General features: G+C 53.7%; 1 protein-coding gene across 10 annotated transcripts in view; it reads left to right on the plus strand.

Annotated features, from left to right (window-relative positions):
- Nucleotides 1-17,080, plus strand: part of HDAC7 (histone deacetylase 7) — a 60,616-nt gene that overhangs the window by 13,997 nt on the left and 29,539 nt on the right. For 2 of the 10 annotated variants that reach the window (XM_048928446.1, XM_048928448.1), the window contains exons 2-3: nt 8,452-8,522; nt 11,919-12,099. The exons of 2 other annotated variants lie outside the window; for them this stretch is intronic. In XM_048928446.1, the coding sequence (XP_048784403.1) occupies nt 8,452-8,522; nt 11,919-12,099 (252 nt within the window). Of the gene's footprint in view, nt 1-1,701; nt 1,811-6,309; nt 6,481-8,451; nt 8,523-11,918; nt 12,100-12,134; nt 16,569-17,080 lie in introns of those variants that run through there. 6 more of the 10 variants (XM_048928457.1, XM_048928455.1, XM_048928447.1 and 3 more) reach the window with 6 other exon arrangements.

The following is a 17,080-nucleotide window of genomic DNA, read 5'->3' on the forward strand; positions in this document are numbered from 1 at the left end:
GAATGCTCAGCACAGCAAGCAATGCTCACGAGCAAGTGCTGTCCCAGCTTAGGAAGGCTGCAAGATAAAAATGAATTGATGCTAAAAATCTGAGCATCAGAGAGCTGAGAGGTTTTGGTCTCTCACAATCTATTCCACGTCACTCCTTCACTGCACACCGGCACCGAGGAGCTGAGCATCGCCTCCAGCCTCTTGCAGGAGGGCTGGGAGCTGAGGTCATGGCTTGCTGGGTGGAAAGATTTACTAGCGTTGCCATTCCTGATGTATTTTCTGAGCCTTTTTGGGAGGAAAGAATCCACCTTCCCCTGCAGACCCGCCTCGTCTGCTGGTGTGACCACTTTGCTCTGTCTGCAGCTGGCTCTGGCCATCCAGGTAGACTGTGTGCCATCACAAAGCTGCTAAAAAGATAGGTCCTTCCTCTCTAGCCCAACTCAAAGGGAGTCACAGTGCTCTTTGTATCAAGACTGGGCTGCTAGAGCAAGGTCTGCACTGTTATTAATAGGAGAACAGGAGTGGATTCAAGTTGTGACATCTCTGTGGAAAGTACTGTGTCCATGTCTGGGCCATAGCACCCCTTATATCTTCCTTATTTCTCACTGAAATGGGATTATTTCACTTTGGATCTTGCTCTGCTGTTTCTGCATAGAGAACTGTGGTCCCATGCAGATGCCTGCAGTCGCAGATCTCACCCCACAGCCTCCCCATGGGGTGCATTGGGCTCTCCATTCAGCCCCTCGTTGAACAGGATGGGCAGTCAGTGGACCTTTGCTGAGCTGCTGTGATGCTTCCCACCCTTCAGGGCTGTGCTCAGTACAGGTCAGTCACGCTATGAAGCAAGAACTGAACATGGCACACAGCTGGAAAGATGGGAAAGAAAGGGAAAACCTCCAAATGGCTCCTTCGGCTTTTGGCTTCCCAGTCCCAGGAGCAGCCCCAGGAGCCCTGGTCTGCCTGCAGTGCATTCTCTTTGTGTTTTGGAAAACAGAGTTTTGCCAGCTATTATTTCTTTATCTGGATACAAACCCTCTGGGCATTTGGAAAGGAAATAAACAATTTCCAGCCGCTCAGGTGGCGGTGATGTGCGCAAACTGTGCCGCAACCTCACACAGCCCCTTTATGTGAAAACGTTTGGCTTTTCTCTGATGGAAAAAGGCAAGGATGAGGACGAGCAGGTAGAGGTCGGCGTATCCATGCAGGGGGTTTTCACATGATTGCCACGCCGGAGTTGCTTTTAGAAAGAAAAAGCCAAAGGTGTACAGAAAATGCTGCATCAATTGGGAAGCGCAGGGGACGTGAAACGGGGAGCGCAGCGGGTGCTCGCACAAGGACAGGGTTTGCAGTGGGTTGTCCCAGTGCTCGCACAAGGAAGGGGTTTTGCAGTGGGCGGTGCAGATGTGGCCCAGGCAGCAAAGCAGCGCTCGCTGCACGCACTGCAGGAGTCAGGAGAGGGCGCGCGGAGCGGCGGCTGTTTGTTACAGAAACATTTAGTCAACTGGAAGGCTGTTTCGAAAGCTAAATTGAGAGCTGCTCCGGCTCCTTCCCCGGCCCATTGTTGTGGTTTTACAATCACATTTTCCTGTTTTTAAAACAAATGTTTTTCTCTCCCCTGGGGCCGTCCGAAAGACCCACAAGAGCGGCGGGGGGAAGCGGGCGGGTGAAGCACGCATCTTCCATCTCCAATAATTGCCCTTTGCTTTGCGCAAACAGCAACGGGAGGGTGGAACGGCCGGGCTGCAGCGCGCCCTGCTTTGAGTCGCTGGTTCCTCTTTGCCGCGCTGTGGTTTCATGCTGAGCAGAAGGACGACCAAAGGTATTTTTGTAGGTCTTATTGAAGGAGTGTCTATTTAAAACAGACCTCCAGGCTGATGGGTGAGCGCGGTTGTTTGGTTATAAGAACAGCGGAGGATGGGGGTGGTGGGATGCGGGCTGGGCACTGCCCTGCCGTGCTGGGGGTCTTCGGGTGCTGGGGAACCTGTGAGGGTCTCCAGAGAGGAGGGTCAGATCCTGCAGTGGTGATGCAAGGCGAAGGTTTGCGGGGGAGGGAGGCTATTAAGCAGGCAGCCAGCTCTGTGTGCTGCTCTCGGTGTTTTGCTTTGAAATGTGAATAGTTTTCCATTTGCTGAATGGAAGCAGAGAAGTCACAGCAGAGCGCTGTGATCATCAGCTGCTCTCTGCAGGGCTGCATCAGTTCTGCCCTGTGTGTTCAGGAGGCAGCTGGGGACAGAGCTGCGCCAGCAGCGGGCTGATGCTGGGTCGGGTGACCTCCTTATCCCCTGCTCAGCCTCTGCTGCCTCCTATTTGACAAACGGAGACCCCAAACTACAAAGCACCAAGGTCTGCACCCAGGATGCATCCTGATCACTCCACCGCTGCAGTTCCCTAAAGCTCCACTCGCAGCCTCCTCCTGTGCCCAGCACAGTGTTGCCCAATTCAGGGTGTGAGTTTCTGCTCCCCTATCTTTCATACATCAGCAAATAAAAAGCATCAAGCTTTCTTGTGCCCGAGTCAGCAACTCGCCCACCTCCTGCCTGCCTGCTGGGTCAGCCGTGGCTGGCAGGCTCAGCAGATCAGCTTCCAGCATCCCAAATTCAACCCGAAGCAGGGGATCTATGGGAGAAAAATAGAAGGAAAAGCAAGCACAGCTCCGTTGGAGAAGCAAGAACAGCTCCATTCTCTCCTGGAAAGCAGGAGAAACTTCTGATTGTTCATAGTTTGTGAGGTCCAGAGATGAGGTGGGGGGTGCAGACCTGGAATGGGCCCAATGAGTGTGGAGTTTTGGGGCTGGAGGACAGGAAGGAGGAAGGAGACGGGATGGGTGGAAGAAGATGGGGATGAGAAGCAGATGGAGGAGGATGCAGAGCAGCACAGAATGAGGTGCTGCCATCACTGCCCACCCTCCCCGTGGACCCTCTCCTGGCTGCAGGATGCTGTGGGCATCAGGCAGGGATTGGGGTGAACCCAGGCAGCCTGTGGTGGCTGCTCCTCCTTTGTCGGCACGAGGATTGCAAAACTCATGGGGGTGAAGCGTGTTCAGCTCCTCTGATCAAAATAGCAGCACAGTTCTTTCACAACCAGCAGCGGGTTCTGGGTGCATCCCCCCACCCGGCCACAGCAAAGAGGCCTGGCTCATTGGCAGAGGGAGGAGAGATGGCAGAAAGGGAAGTGGTGCCTGCTTTCCTGGCTAAAAATACTGCCTGTGCTTCCAAAATAATCGCTGGTGAATGATTGGCGTCAACCCTGCGATGCGGAGCTGCCAGCTGGTTCAGTGCTCTCATGTCTCCATCTGAGCTTTGGCCTTCTCCCACACCTGGATGGAAGGGGGTCTCGGTGGGACACTTTTGCAGTTGGAGGCAGGTTTTGCAAGGATGATCACAAATTGCAAAGATCACTACGATTCTTCCTTTGGCAGCCAGCCTCAAACCTCTCCTTTCTGACTGGGCTCTTGTTTTGGAAGAGAGAAACGTTCCACGTGGAGCCAGGAGCAGGGCTGAAGGGATGGATCCAGCTCGGGAAGCCCAACCCCTGGCTGCATTCCCCATCCTTTGGGAAGGATGGATTGAGGGGAATTTAGGGCTGTGAGCAGGAAAAAAGGGCTAAAAAGGGAGAATAAATCCCCTTCTCCTGCTGCTGCCAGACTTAAAGCGTGGAGAAAGATCCCAACGAATTGCATCTTGGATTGGTGTCACTGAGTGATATGCAAATATACAGAGTGGGCACTGCTGGGACTTTCACTGTCAAATTACTGGGCGTTCTCACAATGAGCTGTCTGTCATCAAAACAGTGGCAATTTTGGCATCGTTTGGAGCTCGGGGGGCACCTTGATGTGCTCTGCTCTGCGTGGGGTGAGGTCAGGGTGGGCTCAAAGCTCAAGGCACCATCAGGTGCTGCTCGAGCATCGTCTCAGAGGGGCTTAAGCCAAACATTCCAGATGAACCTGGAGATAAATGAGATTCGAAAATGAATGGGAAGGAAAAGCCGATCCAGGAAAAAAGCATCGATGAAAGGGAAAGGGAAAACCCCAAAGGTGGGACTCAATGTGAGCAGCTGCAGCTTGAGCCAGCTTCAGAGAGCACCGAAAATAGCTCACATCGGATGCCAGCCTGCGTGCACGCATGCATGCTCGATGTGTAACTTCCCATATTCTGTTCTGGTCGTGTAAAAGCGAACAAAATAGCTCAGCAAAAGCCCAGCTGCTGCCCACTCGTGTTTCGGTGTTTATCTCACTGCATCTGCACTGCTTGACCTCTGGAGGTGTGGAGCCCCATGGCTCAGCTGCAGCCCAGCGCAGGTCTCCTTGCTCTGGGATGATGCAGGGCTCTGCTCTGCATCTGAAGTGATTTCTTCTTTGGAAAAGAGAAGTGTGATTCGGTGGTCAGAGAATCCCCCCCTGCTTCGGATTTCCTGGAAATGCTGCTGTCCTTTGGCAGGAGAGCTGAGCCAAGTGACCCCCGCCTGCAGGATGCTCCTGGCTGTCAGCAGGGAAATCTGTGGGATAACTTTGGGGGTGATTTGAAGCCCCTGAGGACCACCTCCTTGGGTCCACATGTGGCTTTTTTCTTTCTTTGTTTTTCCTCTTTCTTGCTTTGAGATGTGGGGATGCTTCCCCTGCCCTCTGCACAGTGCTCCAGTTGTGGCCACCCCAGGGCAGAGCAGAGGGGAGGAGAACTTCCCTGCCTTGGTGGCCACGCTCTGCACACTGCAGCCCAGCATCCCATTGGTCTTCTTGGCTACTAGAGCACACTGCTGGCTCATGGTCAATCTTTGGTCAACTGTTGGTCAACCATTGATCAACCAGGACACCATTGGTCTTCTTAGCCATGAGAGCACCCTAATGGCTCGTGGTCACCATGGTGGCCAGAATGATCCATGCTGACTGCTTGACAACTTACATATCTCATAGAATCATCGAATGGTTGGAAGGGACCTTAAAGATGAGAATACTGCTATGAAAAGAGTACCTGACTCAATTTGTAATAATAGAGCTGCTACGCTCCTTGAATTAATGGCAGACCATGGACCTGCATAATATTCTGGATTGGTACCATTCCATTTTCAAAGTGAATATGCTTCAGGCAGCAAGATAAATAGCAAAGAAAAGGCTTGTGAGCTGCACAGCTCTTTCCTGCTTGCACATCCTGTATCACTCCGGAGCAACCTTTGCTTTTAGCAGGCGGATGCTTTGCATCCAATCAATGGAGGCAGCGGTGGGGAGCGAGTCCTGAGGGAGAGGGCAGGAAATGGCAGCAATCACCCACAGCCAGCCCCGTGCTGCTGCTGCTCACTGAAAGCATTGCTGGATTTCAGATTTTCAAAGTAAATCCATGGCAAAGGGTCTTTTCCAGAGCTTCAGAGTCAATCAGGGTGCAGCTGCGAGAGATTTTCAACGTGCAGTTCCTAGTTTTTCCTCCTTACATTGGCCTGTGGGTTGTACCAGCACAAAGCAGGGTCCTGCAGGTTTGGGAAGAGGTAAAAAGCTGCAGTGACAGCAGAGAGCTCGTGCTGCAGGAGGCAAGTTTCCCCAGTTGCTGCGTTTAACCAACCTGACCCTTCTATTTTCTCTCTCTGGGATTTCTCTGCTGTCACATTGCTGATGGCAGGGGATCTCTAGCTGGGACCAAACACGTGGCCAAACAACACTCAGCTCAGCACTGTGCTCCCAAAGAGCAGCCCCTCCAGCTGCCTGCTGCAAACACTTCTGGGGATTCACATTCCCTGCTATGGCTGGGGCCCTGCATTGCATCCCAGAATCAGAGAATTGCTCAGGTTGGAAATGGCCATCAAGATCAGCAAGTCCAACCATTGAGAAGACGACGCTTTTCTGATTGTTTGGCACCAGCTCTGTGTTTGTGTGTGAGCTGTTTGTGCTGCAGGAGATGCAATGTGTGCTTCAGGAGGAGCAATAGGTGCTGCAGGAGATGCAATAGGTGGTGCAGGAGATGGAATATGTGCTACAGGAGGTGCAATAAGTGCTGCAGAATAAGCAGCAGGTGCTGCAGGAGGTGCAGTGGATACCATAGGGTGGCACAGGGTGGACTTCACCCACACCACACCGCACAGCGCCACGAACCTCATTTCAATACGAAACCACGCCAAAAGAGCCGGATCTCCTTTTTGAACCCCACACCCACTTCTCCCCCTTCCTCACCCCCCCACGCCCCGTTCGGTCCCCGCTTCCAGGAGCCCTTCGAACCCTCGGGGGCGGCTCAGCTCCATCCCCACCCCGAAGCCCCCCGGCCCGGCCCGGCGATGCGGGCGGTTCCATTGGCTGCAGCTCGGCTTCGGGGCGGTGCCGCCCGCAGACAAAGCGCGGTGGGCCGGACCGGGTCCGGGCTTCCCGTCTCCTCCCCGTTCCGTTGCGGCGTTGCAGGTGGAGCCCGGGAGCTCCGAGCCATGGATCCCCGTCGCCAGCAGCCTCAAAACGGCCTCTACGCCCTGCCGGCCTCCCGGCTTCGCATTTATCCCTGCACGGCCCCGCCCGAGGTGAGGGGGGTCCGGGGTTGGCAGCGTCCTGGGGGTCCGCTTTGGGGTACTTTCCCTCCCTCCCCCCCAACCCCCCGGTTCTGCTCTACTGAAGATGCTCGTGGCCGGAGGTGGGGGGCAGGGGGGGTTTAAGGGGTGCGAGCGCGGCTCTGTGCGGCGTGAGATGGGTTGTTCTGTGTTTAGTGCGGGGTTTGGGTTCTGCTGGAGGGGTTCGTTCGGTCCCGGTCCTTTTCCCTGCTGCTGGTTGGGCCGTAAGGGATGGGAGCGGCGGCTCCGTCGGTTTGTGACGCGTTTAATGAAGTTGCGTCCTTGTTTTCTCTCGGAGTTGCTCAGAAAGGATGGGAACAGCTGCTCTAGAAAAGCGGTGTTGATGCATGGAGTATCCCAGCTGTGCAGTCTGTGCCCGCTGCAGCCTGCAGACCTGCAGGTTATCCTGTGCTTGGTCTTTGCTGGCGGTTCCCATGCTCCAAAAAAGCAGAGCTTCCCAAACCTTTTTTCCATGATAAAAGCATTATCCGTGTTCGGATGCTCCTGCAGACATAGTAGGGGGATGCTTGGCTGCATGCGGGAGGGAAGAGTTGTCACTTCTGGGAGCAAACTCCCTGAGGACTTGGGCTGTGCTGTGATTTTTGCCTTGTTTTTAGCCTAGAGAATGGTCTCAGCTCCTTACAAAGCTGTTTGCTTTGGGAAGCCTCTGCTCAGGTGTCTGCAAAGCATTTCACCCAGCACATCACAGCAGATTTCTGGTGCTTCCTGGTGTGCTTTGAGGATTTCAGTCCTTCCTGCTTGGCTGCCTGATGTGAGCAGGAAGTGGGAGAGCGAAAATGGCAGCAAAAGTTTTTGCAGCAAGGCTGAAAGCATTGAAGACGTGGGCATGTGGGAAGGTGATGGGGTTAGAGCTGGCAAGAGCAGGTCCTAAGCCTTTCTGATGTGTAATTTGTGTAAGGACATGTGGAAATGTTAGGGCCAATCCGTGCAGGTGTGTAATCTTGTCCTGGGCATCATGGCAGGAGGGAGGAGGTGGAGTGCAAGTGCACATGAGGTGCCTTTTCCAGCAGTTCATGACACTGTTTGGCTGTGTCTTGCATTGGCAAGAAGCTCTCTGGGATGAGGATGGTGCCCAGTTTTGGGTCTGTGCGTGGTGCTCTGTTCTGTCTGGGGCTGCTCTGACTTGACAGAAGCGTTTTGGAGCTCTGCAGCATTGTTTCTAGATGTTCAGAGCAATGAAGTCCAGCATCCTGGAGGCTGCGGGTGTGGATTTGTGGTGTGTCACTGGCGAAGTTGAGGAACTCAGGTCTGCAGTGGCTGAAGCACGAGTGTCACGGCTCTGGCCCTTGTTTCTGTGTTCACACTTCATTGGGCTGTAAGCTATAATGAAAACCCAGGCTCTGTCTGATGCTGGGAGCTCGGGTTTGGTTGGGAACGGTGGCTTGGTGTGTTTTGAGGCAGGTGGCTCTAGGGATGTGAGTGGCAACGCCAATGGCTTTGGGGTGCTGGGCTGAGGCCAAGCAGAGTTTTCTCACTTCAGGGCACTTAGAAATGACTCTTGGGAGGCTGAAAGCCAGTTCTGCCAAACCCGAACCATTTAGAAACTGTTCAAAGACAATATATTAAGACTTGAAAATGTCAGTAGTGAGAGGCTTTGTGTGCCTGGAGTCTTTATGGAGCAGGCTTTGGGGCTTTTTCCTGTTCAAGTGATGGATGAAATGGTAGATGTGCTTTTTTCAGGAAGACCAAGAGATCCTGCAGTCATGTATTTAACAGCTGGGACCTTGAGGAGGGGAAAAAAAAACAAACCAGAGTGCTGGCAGTGCTCTGAACCAGGGCAGCTCCTGCATCATTACCCAGCTCCAGCAGGGTTGTGTGTGAATCCCTTTGCTTTGGCTGGGGATGGAACCATGTTTGTCGAAGGTTCAAGCACCAGGGCCTTATTTTTTCTGATGTGATCAGTTACCTCTTGTCTTCTTCCAGCTGTAGCAGTGTCCTGCTTTGTTCCCTCCAGCCAGAGCGTGGGGACAGGGACGGCTGCGCAGGACGGGGAGGTGAGTCAGTGCTGTGAGCTGTTGCATCGAATCCTTCCCGAGGTCTGTGTCTCATTATCTTGCTATGCTCCCTGAAGGCAAGAATGCATCCTTCCCCGATTTCAGGCTTTGCTGGCTTCCTCTTAGCAGCTTCTTTGCTGACTTTGTGTCGTTGGTAAAACGGGGCTGATGACTGATGGCCATGGGACCGTGTCCTGGCCCTGCTGAGTCTGGCTGCAGCTGGGTGGGCTCGTGTCAGGCTTGAGCAGCCCTCTGTGGGCAAGGCTCTGAGAGCCCTGCTCTCTGCCAAGCCGCCCTAAAAATACTACAGAAGGCCCTGCAGCTCGCACTAAAAACACTGCAGAAGGCTGTGCTGAGCTGCCGTGATGTTTTTCTTCCTTTGTTGGTGCCTGCAGCGAGTGTGGTTTGGGTCTGGCCACTCCGCTCCCGTGCTGCCAAAGCTGCCTTTCCCTGGTGAGCAGGGTGCAGTGCTTTACAGGCAGTTTTCTTGCTCTCAGAGATCTGAGGCTGTGTGTTGGCTGTGGGATGTGACATGAGGTTTTCCAGCAGGTGGGCAGCATTCGGGGTGCAGAGCTGGTGAGCTGCAGTTTGTTGCTTTTAGCAGGGACTTTTAAACGTGGGTTTGTTAAAGTGAGCCAAGGATGTTTAGGAGGGCAGCGCTGTCCTGCAGAATGTATGTGAAGGATTTGTTTTCTTTCTCTGCCTTGGAGAGCTCCAGCTTCCCTTGAAACAGTCTTCCAGATATAGCAGCTGTTGCTAACACTGAATGAGCTCTGAGCCTTTGTGTGCTGTGCAGGATTCAGTCACTGGTGCTTGAGTTTAGCCAGAGCAAGTGAAGCTGGAATGCTTGGATGGCTTCATCCCAGTCATCAAACTATAAATAGTAAATGTAGCCCAAGTCAGCTTGCTGGGCTGACTTTGGAAGTTCCCCGGGCTCACCTTAAAGGAGGGATCTGTGCTGGGGCACAGCAGCCCTGGGCAGAGCAGGGCTGGAGGTGGTGATGCACAGGAACCTGTATTTCAGTGTATGAGGTGGCAGTCAGTACGTATGTCCCCGTCAGTGTGGTCCCTGTTGGGTCATATGGGAGGATGTTGAGTTGGTGCCAGCCACGTTGCTCCTGGGCAGGGAGCTTCAGAGCAAAGGGTGTCAGTGGTGCTCCTGGTCCCAAGGATGGGCTGGAGTGGGGCAGCAGCTCTGTGTGACACTTGGGTGCATTAACACATCCATCACACATACCTGCTTGCCCTCCCTCCTCTTAGAATCTCAGTCCACCATGCTTAAGGCTGTGTGCAGTGGATGGTGCTGTGGTCAGTGCATCTTTACCTGGCTTCTTGCACCTTGTCACAACCACAAGCCCCATCACTTGGACAGATCCAGCTCCATCCCATGAGCTATTTACAACAGAGAGGCTTAGCTCTTCCCAGGGCTGCACTGCATGCTTGGATTAAACCAGTGCTTCCACCAGTGTGAAGCAAAGTGGTTACGCTCGCCCTGCAATCTCTCTGCACTGCAGTGGGGGACAGTGTGTGCTGGGCTGGGACTATGGGTGCTCACTGTGGGTACAAGAGGAGGGAGAGGTGGGAGCTGGGATAGTGCTGAGAGCAGCAAGGACCTCAGACTGGCCTCCAGGAGGGACTCTGATCACGATGGAGAAATGCTTTGGCTGTGCAGGGTGTGCCTTTGCCTGGAGCATCCTCCAGTGCCAACCTGGGAGTGGGATGTGTTGCTGGGTGGTGCACAGCTTGGGCTGCCAGCTTGTGGCATTGCTTGCTGATGGCTCTCCTGGGTGCTCAGTGCATTTACTGGTTCGCTCAGGATCAAAAAAGCCCTACTGACTGCTATCCAAAAGTAATGCCTCCAAACCAAGCCTTCACGGAAGGGGAATCTCTTACACAAGGGAGAGGAAGGCTGTGTTGATGCTGATGCTGCTTTTTCAAAAGCTGCTGTTGCGTAAGCGTGAAGCCTTGGGCAGCACAGAAAATGTGGAGAACGTCACTTCCCAGAGAGCTTGATACAGGATTGCCTTCTGCATTTCTTCCTCGATGCTTATCCAAAACTTCAAGGCTTATGTAAATCCTGCAGGTTCACTCGCAGTTTGATGCACTGAGGCTTCAGAGGATGTTTCTGTGCATAGCCTGGGGGCACGACTACTGAGAAGAGTCTCCTATTTCCTGTTGCTATTTTCCAGCTCCAGCTGCCTTAAGCAACACTTAAGAGGCCACAAGCTTTCCAGTATTGTCTGTTGGTGGCTACAGGGTGAGAATATCTGCTGCAGAGAGGCTGGTGGTAAGCTGGGAGGGTAGTAACAGCCGCTGGAGGTGTGCTGTTCTCCCAGTGCCCTGTGCAGGTTTTGGTGGGATGTCTTTATGAAAGATGAAGCTGGTGAATTGGGAGTCCCTGCTTGCAGCTTCTTTCTGTCCAAAAGCAAGGAGAAAATCACCATTCTCCGCTCTGAGGAGGACATTCTGATGCTTGGAGCCTCTGCCCTGTACGTGCTGAGAGGTGGATGCAGGGAGCACCCTGCAGTGTGCTGCTGCAGGGACTGGTTTCAGGTGGCAGGCTTGATATCCAGAAACCATAGCTTGTATGTTTGTTTTCCAAGTACCTAAGGCTTGAAATCAAATACGCTCTGAGTATTGCCATTTAAATTTCCTTACATTAATCTTAATGCTGGCTGCTAACCGAGACCAGATCTTTCTCAAACACATCTGGTGACCGGGCAGATCGCAGCCCTCCCTTCTATGTGTGTGCTTTGCTGGAGAGCTGTGAGGCTCTGAGGAGGGGTTGGAAGCACAGAGAAGGGGCTGAGCTGCTCCTGGGGTGCATCACAGAGCTGCAAGCCCTGGTTTGGAATCCCATGTTGATGTGGAGGTGGCCTCGGGAGCCCATTTCTGTGTTTGTTTTGCCTCAAAAGCACTCATGGAGGCTCTACCTTCACTTAACCAAATCTCGGTGAGGTGAGAGTTGTTGTGCAGAGTTTCCTCTTTATATCCTCTTATGTCACGCCGCCCCGCCGGCTGAGCGCTCTCAAAATAGCTGCCAATCCCTGTAGGTTTCACTTCAAGGTCTCTATTCTTAGCCTGCTGGTTAGCTGAGCAAGCCGCCTTGCTCAGTAGTCATGAGTTCAAGGACCGAAGGGTGAAGAATAGCAAACTTGTGCCATGCAAAAGTTGTGTTTGCGTTTCATGGCAGCTTTGAAGGGACAGCTCGGGCACAGCCCTACCCAGCAGCCTCAGCCTGCCGTGCTCAAAGGCTTCTGCACCGACGTGAGCACGAAATAAGAGCTGCCGGCGTTGGTGTGCGCTCCGGAGGAGGCAGACGGCTCTGCAGATGGGATGACTCAGTGCACGAGAGTTCATTAAGTGCCCTTTTGCATCTGGCTCATCTTCAAGCAGGCTTATCTTGCTGCGTCTCGGTGCTGCCTCGATGACCAGATACGTGCACAGCAGGAACGAAGCAGAAGTGAATGTGGGATGCGGAGCGGTGGCTTCCCGGGAGCGGAACTAGCTGGATGTTCTCAGCCTCAGGGCACAGCTCTGACTCTGTCTGCGGCGCTGGTGATGTTCAGCCCGTCCTGTAAGTGCCTCTCACATCCCTGGGGGGGTTTTCCTTCCTTGCACAGTGCTGTGGACTGGCTGAAGGTGTTTGGGAGCATCCTTCTGGAGTGGTGCCTGCATGGGGCGGAGCTGAAGCTCTCACCCCGCTGGGTCCGTGCAGGAGCAGGTCAAGTTCTTTGCTGCTTTGCTTGCTTATCCTCCATTCCCAGCCCTGTGCCCATGTGAGAGCTTTCTGCAGCCTTGCAGCTGCAAGAGAGGAGCAGGCAGTGGCAGCCCCAGCCGTAGCAGCAGCAGGGCAGTCTCAGCTCTCCTGCTCTGCCATTTCTGGCTGCTTCACAAGAAACTCACTTATCACATCTGAAGGTGTTGCCCAGATGGGTACACAGCCCAAAGGACTGACCCTGTGTTTAGTCCTTCAGCAGGGCCCAGCTGTTCTTTAGAGTACATCTTGGGAGCAGTCTTGTTTTCCAGACTTCCTTTGAACTTGTTGAAGCTGTCTGATGCCATTTCTGCTGGCTTTTAGGTGGGTTCCCAGCTGGGGTGGATCTGGCACGGTGTGTGGGGTGGTCAGAGCACAAATGGGGCAGCATCCCGCACCCAGAATGTTTGTTGCATGGCAGAACTGAGCTTTCTTGGGGCAAAAGCTGCTGGCCATGGCTTTTGCTACGCACTCTGTATGTGGGGTTGCTGGGGAGTGAGTGCTGTGTACCAAGCTCACATCCTGCCTATGCTGTGGGTGATGGTCACGTGCAGGCGAGGCCTTAGTCCTGTGCTTGGCTGCTTCTTTAAAGATGTATTTTTAGGTGCTTTCTGGCTTCCTCTTCCTCCTGCACGGCGCTGAGCTCCTTTCTAACTCCCTCTTCTAGGATTGCTTTTTGAGCAATCAGTTCCTCCTTAAACCTGTTTTTGCAGGCCTTTGTCTGTGCTTGGGAGCTGTCCCAGTTTAGCATTAGCAGCTGCTGGCTTTTTCTGGGTAAGCAAGAACAAATAAAGGTTTAGAGTGAATGAATCATTTGAGCCTTATCTGTCTCAAAGCTGGGACAGCTGTGTGACTGCTGCAGGAGCCTGCCTGCGGGGCACAGAGGCTCCTGGTTGAGGCACTTCTCCTCCAGTGGTCAATGCTTAATGGGGTTGTGCTGCTGATCTGTGCCATGGTGAATTCTGCTGTGTTCCTTTTTGAGCTTTTATCCCACGCTTGGTTATGAAGCACAGCTCCAGATTGACTCCCTTTCCTTCAAGGTTTTGTTATGGGCTCCTAAATAAACTCGGCTTGTAGGATGCTTGAAGTGGTTTAACCTGTGGGAAAAGGGTCAGTGGCTGCAGAGCACGGTGGTGGGACCCACGTAGGGGATGCAGTTGGACAGACAGATGTGGCATCAGTCACAGGGTGCTGTGGGGACTGCTGGTGATCCTGGGGCTCTCTGCTGAAGCTGAGGGACGCAGCCAAGCATCGGCACTGCAGGAACCGGCGTGACTTTGCTGGTTTAAGAGGCAGGATTTGTAGATTAAGTAGCGTTGGTTTGATAACAGAAATGTGGGAGTAGGGAGGGAGCAGCAGATAAGCCTTGGGCTCGTGCCTGAGAAGTTTTGCTCTGGCCCTAAGGTGGGGACTTACAGTGGAGTTGGTGTTTTGCTGAGATGGAGGGGACGGTGCCCTCTCCCCTTCCCCTCCTGCTGCTGTCTCTCTCTTCTGGCAGCCCAGATTAGGCTCAGTTCACCTTCTGCCCTGCCTTAACTGTCACACAGGGCTTGCTTACAGCACCAGAGCTGTTGAGGAGAGGGTGGGATGAGCCAGCAGGCTCAGATATGTGACCGCATGGTGCAAACTCCCCTGAGCAAATCTTCACTGAACACACGCTGCAGAGCCTGCAGCCTCCCCGCAGATGCTGCAGGGTTTTGCTCTGCAATGGAACAAAACGTTTCCCTTCTGCAATGCTGGGAACGTGAGCTGCCCTCTGCTTTGTGGCAGCAGTGGCAAACCTTGCTGTCGACGTGGCAGGAAGAATTAAGGAATTGCAATCAGGGCACAAGTGCCAAAAGGCCTGCTAGCACACTGACTCTCCATAGGAAGACTGTAGGCTGCACAGAGCTTTGCTTGGAGCCCCAGCAGAGTGTGTTCAGGGCTGTGGGCTTCTCCTGCAGTGCTGGTGATTCCTTGGGCCTCCCAGAGCTGGGCAGTGATGGCTGTGCTCATGGGAGGAAGCTTTTCTCCATAGTGCAGGGAAAGCAAACAGGGTTTGTACAATCCTTACAGAGCTGGGCTGGAACCTGCTTTTCTAGTATGACAGACCAGGTCTCAGTTGTTCTGCCTCCTTAAAGCAAGTGTGCACTCAGAGAGGGTTTGGCTTTTCTGCCTATAACTAATTTTTTAGCCATTAGGTAGATTGGGGTAGAAGTCCCTGCTGGATTTGTTGTTGTGAAGCTGTTGGATGTTTGTGTTGTGCGAGTCTGTGCCCAACTGCATGCTGGATGTGACTCCTTCCTCGTCAGCTGGATGCTTCTGGATTAAATCAGGGTTCACCTGGAATAAATCACAAGCAGTCTCTCTTCTTCCATCTCCAGGGCTCTGCCGTCACAAACAGCTGCTCACTGCAGTAGGTGAGTGGAGGCAGAGCATCCTGCCAAGCCTTCGTGTCCACAAATGACTAAATCCTGCCTGAAAAGTCCAAGTATAAAAACATTACTTCTCATTTCTGGCTTGGCCATGTGGATTGCTGGGATGGAGCCAGCCTGGTTGCTTGGCCAAAGAGCAGAGCAGACCCTCGGGTTGGGGGACGAGGAGATGGGGGTGGGAGCTGCTGCAGGGCTTGGAGCAGAGTTTGCAGCATGCAACCAGCTCACGGTGCTCTCTGATGCTGCTGTGCCCGCTGGCAGAGTGTGCTGGCAGCCTGCAAGCCCTCGCAGTTCATAAATAACTGTGGGGGCTGGAGAGCTGGGCCAGTGTCTGGGAGAGGAGCTGTCGTGCCAGCCTCTTTGCAAATGCAGCACCTTAACTGTGTTTGGGCGGTGAAGCTCCTCCTTGCTGCTTGCACGGTGCCTGAATTTGCTTGTTAGTTTGGGTGGTGGTGGTGGTGCTGTCCTCATCACAGCCTGGCTGCCTGATTCTGCTCAGGTTTGTATGGCTGTAAGATGGAAGACTCGATGCTAAGTGTTCAGGGCACGCTGCTCTGGGAAGGGAGAGCTCTGAGCAGCTCAGGGCGAAGACTTTGTGCTTTTTAATATCCGTTTAACATACGGTGAGTGGAGCAGAAAAGGGGATGGAGAGCAATCTGCTCACAGCCCGGTCCAGCGAGGTGTCCTGGGAGCACAGATCTTCCTGTCCCACCTCTGCAGTGCAGGCAGCTGCAAATGCAGGTGCCTACAAACTCAGCAGTTCTTCATTGCTGGAAGCCCCTGACCTGCTGCTGCTTCCTGCCCTCTCATCTCCTGCTCCCTGATGGTGTGGGCTTGCTGTTGGTGGAACTTGGCTTTGATGGTTGCATCTGGTTGGTCTGGCTCAAGCAGAGCAGCAGCAAGCAGTGCGATGCTGCAGGGCCTGGTGCCTCTCAGTGTCCATCCTCTGCTCCCCAAAGGGACAACCTTTGTCCTTGCTCTGAGAAATGCTGCTTGCGGGGTCTGACTGCAGCGTATGGATGGAGATAATGGTAGGGCTTAAGGCAAAAAATTAAGAGAATTTCCTGCTGCTGGTGATGGAGGCTGGATAACAGTGATTAGGAGCTCCAGCTCCCGTCTACAGCCTCCCAGGGTGAGTTGCTCTGCTTTCCAGCCCTGTGCCCAGCGCCTGGCTAGATCCATGTGGGATTTGTGCATCAGCATCTGCAGTTCTTGGGCTATCTGATGGTTTGCAGGTACGTGGAGCTGCCGAGGTGCTGCATCCCTCTGTGTCAGGATGGAGCCTGGCAGCCCAGACACCCCCCCCCGACGTGGCCAGGCGCAGTGGTGAGACGCTGGTATGCGAGATGTAAACTCAATACCAAAGTTTAGATTACAGCCCTGTGAAAAACATCAGCTCCCCTAAATGGAGCCCAGATGGTGGAGGAAGCCGTATGGCGCGTGGAACCGGTGGAGGAATCGCAAGGAGCGAGCAGTGGGATGGGACCAAGGGGGGGGGAGAGGAAAGAGGTAGAGTTACAGCCCAGGGAGGCTGCACTTGGCCACAGCCCTGACACGGGTCAGCCCATAACCCAGGCTGGATATTCCTCCTCTCCCCCTTAACAGCAACTCCGGAAAACGAATGTCTGCCGGGTTGCATCAGTGTAAACGCAGCGTTTCCAAAGCTGAGGTTTCCCACAGCCCATGACAGCTGAACTGTTGGGCATGAGAGGCTGAGGGCTCTTGGGCAATTGGCAAGAGAGGAGGCAGATGTGAGGCGGCAGCTGCACAAACTGCTGGCTGGGAGCTCTGCTGGGGGAGAAAGCTTCTGCATGCCGGCTGCAGCAGGTTCAGCGCCGAGGGTCCCGCATGGATGCAGGGGATGGAGGTGCTCAGGTGAGACATTGCTGGGTGTTTGCCTGGGCTGAGATTGGCTCAAGGTCCTGGTGTTGTGAAGAAAGCAAAGGTCCCAGGGCATGACCAGCAGTCTGGGAGGTTTCAGAGTGGAACTGGTTGGTGTTTTTTTTTGGGGGGGGGGGGGTGGAGTGATGGAGAAAAGCACTGTGGTGATGGGGGGGCCGTAGGGTGCAGCCTGAAGCTTGGTGCTGCAAAGCCAGGTGGTGCTGCTTGCAGTGAGATGGAAGCCTTCAAATAATTCTGTGGTGATGAGAGAGCTAATTAGTGCCTTCCTATATGGTGGTCTGGGATGGCAGCTGTCAGAGCTCTTGTCTATGCTGGGACGTGGTGAGGATGCGCTGGGCAGCTTGGAGTGTCCATCTCCAGAGGGGTCAGCACATGAAATGAGCATTAGGAGTGGCTGTGTTAATTGTCCTCTATGTGAACAAGAGGGCTTTGGGAAGGTAATGGGAGATAATGCATTTATAGAGAAACAAGGGTTCTTTCGAGGA

This window comes from Lagopus muta, chromosome 28 (assembly GCF_023343835.1).
Source record: "Lagopus muta isolate bLagMut1 chromosome 28, bLagMut1 primary, whole genome shotgun sequence".
NCBI lineage: Eukaryota > Metazoa > Chordata > Aves > Galliformes > Phasianidae > Lagopus > Lagopus muta.